At 38.4% G+C, this 6,685-nt stretch overlaps 1 protein-coding gene across 6 annotated transcripts in view; it reads right to left on the bottom strand.

Moving 5' to 3' along the window:
- ttll5 (tubulin tyrosine ligase-like family, member 5) overlaps window positions 1–6,685 on the bottom strand; it is an 87,857-nt gene that overhangs the window by 1,159 nt on the left and 80,013 nt on the right. For 2 of the 6 annotated variants that reach the window (XM_017476488.3, XM_017476489.3), the window contains exon 33: window positions 51–3,331. In XM_017476488.3, coding sequence (XP_017331977.2) covers window positions 3,282–3,331 — 50 coding nt within the window. In that variant the 3' untranslated portion in view covers window positions 51–3,281. Of the gene's footprint in view, window positions 1–50; window positions 3,332–6,685 lie in introns of those variants that run through there. The other 4 variants (XR_001813627.3, XR_001813624.3, XR_001813626.3 and 1 more) reach the window with 4 other exon arrangements.

The following is a 6,685-nucleotide window of genomic DNA, read 5'->3' as shown; positions in this document are numbered from 1 at the left end:
AGACATACAGAAGTGGTTAGGTAAGTGGAGACTCAAAAATGCTGTACAAATTGTGGGGAAAATGTGTAGTTTTTAATGAAATAATGAATGCAGAATGAGAAAGATACTAGCAAAGTCATGATGCAGTTACTAATGGAAAGGATGACAGCATGGTTCTGTAAACAAGCACATGTTCAAGTATACACACCTTATATTCTTTTAGCTGTGCCACAGAATAAGCAGCTCTCTTCTACATTCTAGTAAAAATCAATGGAGAAGAAATCAAACGCATTTCACGTCATACTATCTGCAAAAAAAAAAATGTTGTTCTTTTCCTATTCTGTACTATATACAAATATCAATGACTCAAAAAAAAAAGTGTTCACGCAGTATTCATACAACATTCTGGTCATACACTTTCAGTATTTGGTTTCACACTGAAATAATTCATAAAGCAACATTTTGGATTTACAATAACACACACAAGACAAATTACAATATCAAACAATAAAACAATACCATTGTAAAAGCTAAAAATAAATGTTCTTTAAATGGCCAAACCCTGAGTTGATAAATGTTACAGTACAATATCCTCAATGGGGGACAGCAGGCTTTATTTTGCATACATCAATAATATACAGTACATTGCTGGCCAGACTTTATGACTGAGAATAACTAATGACCTGCAGCTAAAAGCAGAAACACCATTTCTTCTAATTAACGTGTGTCAAAAATATGTTGAAGTTTTGTAAAACATCAACAAAACCCACCAATTAGTCATGCAGACTGCCCAGCCTTTTAAGATATTAAACTATTAACTCTTCATGAAACAAGACATGCTGCCCTATGGAGCTGTAAATAGATAACACTGGTGTACACTGTAGAAGGGAAAAACTGCTTTCTATGGAAAGACATTAAGAAGAGTCCATCGATTTATCAACCGGACTTATTTTCAGGGTCTGTTAATGAAGTACACCAATCACTGATACAATGGAGCCATTATGTCCTAGAGATTCAGTTGTTTCAGTCTGCTAGCATGAGTGCAGTACATTTGGAACTGATCATAAAATACAGCACACAAGGTAATAAAACTCAATACACAAGCAGTATGTGGCACCGTAATGAGGCACTTGAGGAGAGTATTATGGTCCTGACGGACACGGTGCTTATTGATACGTGACGGTATGTGTGCTGATCACCAAAAGCAATTGTCCTTTGGCAATAATTTATAATCAGCATCAATGATCTTTATAATCAGCCTTAATGCTCTTTATAATCAGCATTATACCACAGCACTGTTGAATTCTTGAATCTGAAAGCGTTTATGTTAATGCACTCATTCTAATACATTATCATTTCAGCTTATTCACAGGGACTTGTATGGAGGACATTCATTTGACAGAAAAAAGAGAAAAAGTATCATCATTGATATTGTGAAGCTTCCTGTTAGGAGATGTTTATTTAACATTTCTGGAGGAAGTCTCCAGTTCCACGGCTTTGTGAAGCTCAGTAAGGGCTCCATCACAGCAAAGGCTTCATGATAGAGGATTGTCTGCTTTGTGGTTTCTTGACAAACTGTGCTTTTTGTTTTATCAACTTTAAGAGAGAGAAAATAAGAGCGGCTGTTGAGGGAACGATTGTTTATAGCTGCTAGAACATAAGGAAGTAACCTGCCTTGCAGAAATTCCATAACATAAAATGTAACTGAAAAAAGAGTTAAAAAGCATAACATCTTGTTTATTAACAAATAAAAAATGTTATCAATAGCAAATCGCTGTGGTATAGGAGGAATAAAACAGATTGTGGAGCTATCATACCAAACTTCTTGGGGATTATTCCTTACATAATGCACATATTATACCTAATAAGATTCTTTCAGTGTCACTTTTTCGAGCGCAAATATGCAAATATCTTTTAAATATACTTTTCAAGTGCAAATATCTTTTAAGTCACAGGCCATCTAAGTCTGAAAATGAATGTTGAACTCTACTGAAGATCTAAGTCTGAAAGTGTGTGTTAGGAAGCTTACTCTTCTGGTCTGTTCCAGCGATCAGGCCGAGAGGCTGAGTGGAGTTAGCAGCTGTTGTTGCCTGTCTATTCACATAGTCTTTTGATGGCAGCAGTTGCAGGGTGAGAATGGGGCTGGACAACTGCAGCAATAGGACGGGGAGGAACTGAAGGCCACCGGAAAATCTTGGGCCATGGAACAGATCTGCGCTCGTGTCAAAGCCAGGGATTTCTTACACAGCATGCTATCCTCACAGCCACATGCTCTCCAAAAAAAATAAATAAGGTCGGTTTTATGTCAGACACGGTCTCAGGGGTAGCAGCATTTGTCAGCTGTTCCTCCACCCCAAGGAAAGATATGATTCTTGTCTAGTGCGGGGGCCGGGACATAAAGCAAGATAACAGTAAAACAAGATTAGCTAGAAGAGAATATAAAAATGTTTATGGTATGCTAGCAAAGAGCAAAGAGGAGTGGATATAAATGTCACTTTGTTTAAAGGAATAGTTCAGCCAAAAATTCATTTTACACAAAATTTCCCCCATGTTTAGTTTTCTTCAGTTTTGTATTAGAGCTATAAGGCTCATGTTGCTGAGAAATACGGACAGTTTTAGGGTACCAGTGTAAGATGGCATGCAAATGGAATGTATACATCACTTGCTTCAAAAGACATGGTTTGGCTCAATAATACCATGTGTACATAAACATTTTCATAAAATTGCAGAGCAAGTTCTTATTAAAAGAAATTAAATATACAAATGACCAAATTGTCATCCGAATCACTTTGTATGTACAATTTCGTCTTTAAACTTTAAACTACACCCACCTACATATGTCGCCTTCTTCATCAAGAATGATAAAGAAGGTGATACCTGATTTAAGGTGGCTGTTACTACTGTTTTTAGATATGCAGCACATTCTAACTGCTAACATTGTGTCACACTGTCAGAAACCACAGCAGCAAGTCTATTTGGGATTATATAACAACTGGTTTGGGGCAATTATGCGATGGAGGCTTGCAGCTATAAGCTTCCCTTGCTTATTATCCACATTAGACTTGTAGCTCCAGTGGAAAAACTGAAAAAGCTAATTTCTTACACTATACACCTCAAATGATTCACTGCATTCGGGGAAGAAGGGAAGAATTGTGGGTATTTTAGCCAAACTATTAATTGAACAGACTTTTCTATTCCATCATGGTAAACCATAGTGACACTTCAGTCTGAATGATAAAAATTGTTCCTGTGAAGAGATCCAACACCAGCGAGTAATCAGTGAACCAGCCATCGCTCCATCATCAAGGTCTGGACCTATACGTGTGGAATAATTTGCTGTACATAGACAGACCTGAGGAAATATAAGAACAGATAACTGCCTGATTAAACTGTCAGATGCTTTCTAAAACATTTATAACCACATTTAAAGTTAACATAAGTGGAAACGGAATAAAATTAACAACAACAAAAACAAACAGGACATGAGTGCTGCTTCCTGTTAATGAACAGATCCTTGGTTTACAGTAAAAGTTTTGCTTCAGTACATGTATTACTCAGTACATGGGGTTATGTAAGCTCAGAGCAGCAGCAGCAGAAGCTGGAGCTGTCCTGCCCCTGTGTCCTTCTCACTCTTTGGTCTATCGCCTGGACTAGAGCCAGTCTTACAGGAGAAAAGAAATTCCGAGTGCACTCGGAGCTGCTGTGTTTGTGCTCCCAAACAGTATTCTCTTTCATTCCCTCGCCGCAGACTCTGTTTATTTTGGTGCTCTTTTACACCGTTAGGCCTTACGGCGCAGGAGAACGAAAACATCAGACCCAACTTCCAATCCAGTGACATGACTGCTGGAAGCAGCTTTTCCAAGCTCAGCAAGAAGAGAGGTGTGTGTGTGGGGGGGAGGGGTTTGGGGGGTTTGGGGGTGAAAGAATTAACGGGAAGAGTTCATCTTTTTCTAAATCATATATTCCTCCTTGATATAAAATTATTTACATTCATATAGAGTTCTGTGATTAAATAGATAGCAAACAAAATGAAGCCAATGCCAAATGAACAAGGGGGGGGGGGGGGACAAAACAAATACCAAAGCAGAGAGAAAATGAGGCCCTATGTGGTTTCTGGTTTGGAACTGAATTACAAGTCACTGCCAAAACCAAGCAAAAGGTTGAAAGAAAAGTCTAATTGGTCGGCTCTTTGTTTGATTTAAATTTTTTAAGGGGTACATGGTGAAAGTTCTCATTGGAATCAGGCCTAGGTTACATGTCTAGGCCCACCACGTGTAAACTTTCTGGTAAATGTAGGCGTAGTACTGTTAAAAAATTCCACACCCCTCAAAAAGTGTTATTCAACCCAAATTCAATCCTATTCACTGATTAAAAAAACATCTCCTGGTTTATGCTATTGGTGAAGGTTAAATATGACAGCAGAAAATGACAAAAGACAATGCCAGTGAAATATATTTTGATTGAAAGCAAGCAACAGTTACCTAATCATCATCATAGTTCCTTTAAGTTGGAACTATTTCACTGCATGTGCTTCAACAGGGCAGAGAGTACTCTGGGCATCTGTTTTATCAGCAAACAGGAATAAAGCAGGAATGAGCCTTCAAATGAGCATGGAGAAATGTGAGTGACTGCTAATTGTAGGCCTAATGAGAAGAGAGTGCAAGGGAGAAATAAAAATGTGGTGTGAATAGGATAGAGAGAACAAAGCGTCAAAGAGATCGAGCATCAGAGAAAAAGTGACAGATGCACACTGACAGCTGATCACTAAGAATGCTGCCTGTATAGATCAGCTCTAACTCCCTGTCACACTCAATCAGAGCAGCTCACTTATCTTAGCACAAAGACACAGAGGGCCCTTTTCACACATAAACCATCACAGAAACACCACGCATGGCTGCACTTTACTTTGTGCTGCCCGCTCTATGCTTTTATCTCTTCCTGCTTTCTCACATAATGATTTAGGTGCCATGCACCTCCCAAATCCCTTTCCACATACAATGGAAATAGGCATTCATGAAATTCAGAAGCAGCTCCCAATGAGTTTATACGACATCTGGTGAACCACTTTGAAAAGAAAAAAAAAATAAGGACAAAAATAAGGAAATGACTGTCCACTGTACATTTTTTTTACATATGAAAATGAATCATTTTCTAAGTTTTTTTTTTTTTCCTCAATTCTAAGAATCTGAGTCTGAGTGTGTGACACATGGAAACATACAGTATAGACGGCTTTTTTCGGACAGTCTTGATCAGACAAACAGATGTGCAGCAGCTTAAACTACTTAATATCACTGTTATAAAATCAACAGTTCCTCCAGACCATTTCTCAGGCTCCAAGGTGGAAAGAGTTGTGCAACTCTACGAAGACGAGTGTGAGCATGCGCAAGAGTGTGTGTGTGTGTGTGTTTTCTTTCAGTCTCACATGGCGCAGGAGAAGACAAACTCATGCGCTCCAACAGACACAAAACTATGTGTAATAGTGTTGAAACAAGAAACTTTTTTGATGTTGCCCGAGTAAAACATTAGCTTAAATGTCAATTTATGTCATTATTGTATTGCCCTAAATATAGATATGTGTCAAAACCAGCAGTTGCAAGCAGAGTAGGTACTGAGCATCAGTAAGCATCAAGCGCCATAGTGACTGATAACTGTGAAAATTAGATTTGCAAATGGAAATAGGTAAGAATAGCTTCATTACAGTAGCAATTTCAAAGGATAGGAGCAATGTGGCAGCTTGTATGTGTGGATAATGCACTAGCCTGCCATTTTCAGTAAAACCATGACAATAAATCAATAATCCATTAATCAGTCCCTCCAGAATTCAGCGATTTCAGAAATTAACGCAAAACCAAGAAAATGCCGCAATATTAACAGGAACTTGCGATTTTTCAAAATTACCGCAGATTTTACACAGATTTGGGCCAAAATGCGTCATGTGACGACATCATATGGGACATCACAATGCACATTCAGCCAAGCCCTCTTCAATCACGAGTACAGGTAGTCAAACACGAGTACAGCTAATAGGTCTCATTTACCAACAAAACTGCAAAAGACTGCGCAAAACAATTTTGTGCAATTGCAATTTCACCAATTCGAGTAGTTTTCCACAAAAAAGCACAAAAACTCCACAAATTGCATCACAAATTTCGAGAGAGCAAAAAAAAAAAAAAAAAAACGCAGCAAAATCACAACAATCACAACAACAAAAAAACGCCACAAAATCCTGTACGGACTGATTAATGTAATCAGTCATTAACATCTAATGTGTCTGACGAACACTATATAATTAAGCAAAAATATACAGTATAATGTAAGCGATCTACTGAAGATATCAACAATTAACAGCTGAGAATGGATAAAACAAAGGAAAACTGGTGGCTCTGTTACACTGTTGGAGACATTTTGCTGCCACGGTTTGACTTGTCTTGTCCCCATAGAGAAACGAATCACTGCAAATCAGTACAAAGTTCTTCGGACTGATCACCTTCATCCCATGATGATACATGTCTATCCTGATGAGAGTGCTTACTTCCAGGATGAGCGTGGCCCCATCCACAGGACATGAGGGCTCAATGAATGGTTGGAGGAGTAGGAAAATTATTAAATAATATGCTATAGCCTTCACAGTCCCTAGATCTCAACACCTATGGGAGATTTTGGATTGATGTGCTACCCTGTGCTCACACCAAGAGCGATTTTTCAC

This window comes from Ictalurus punctatus, chromosome 9 (assembly GCF_001660625.3).
Source record: "Ictalurus punctatus breed USDA103 chromosome 9, Coco_2.0, whole genome shotgun sequence".
Lineage (NCBI taxonomy): Eukaryota > Metazoa > Chordata > Actinopteri > Siluriformes > Ictaluridae > Ictalurus > Ictalurus punctatus.
The sequence above is the reverse complement of the archived record's forward strand: the minus strand, read 5'-3'. Positions and strand labels throughout refer to the sequence as shown.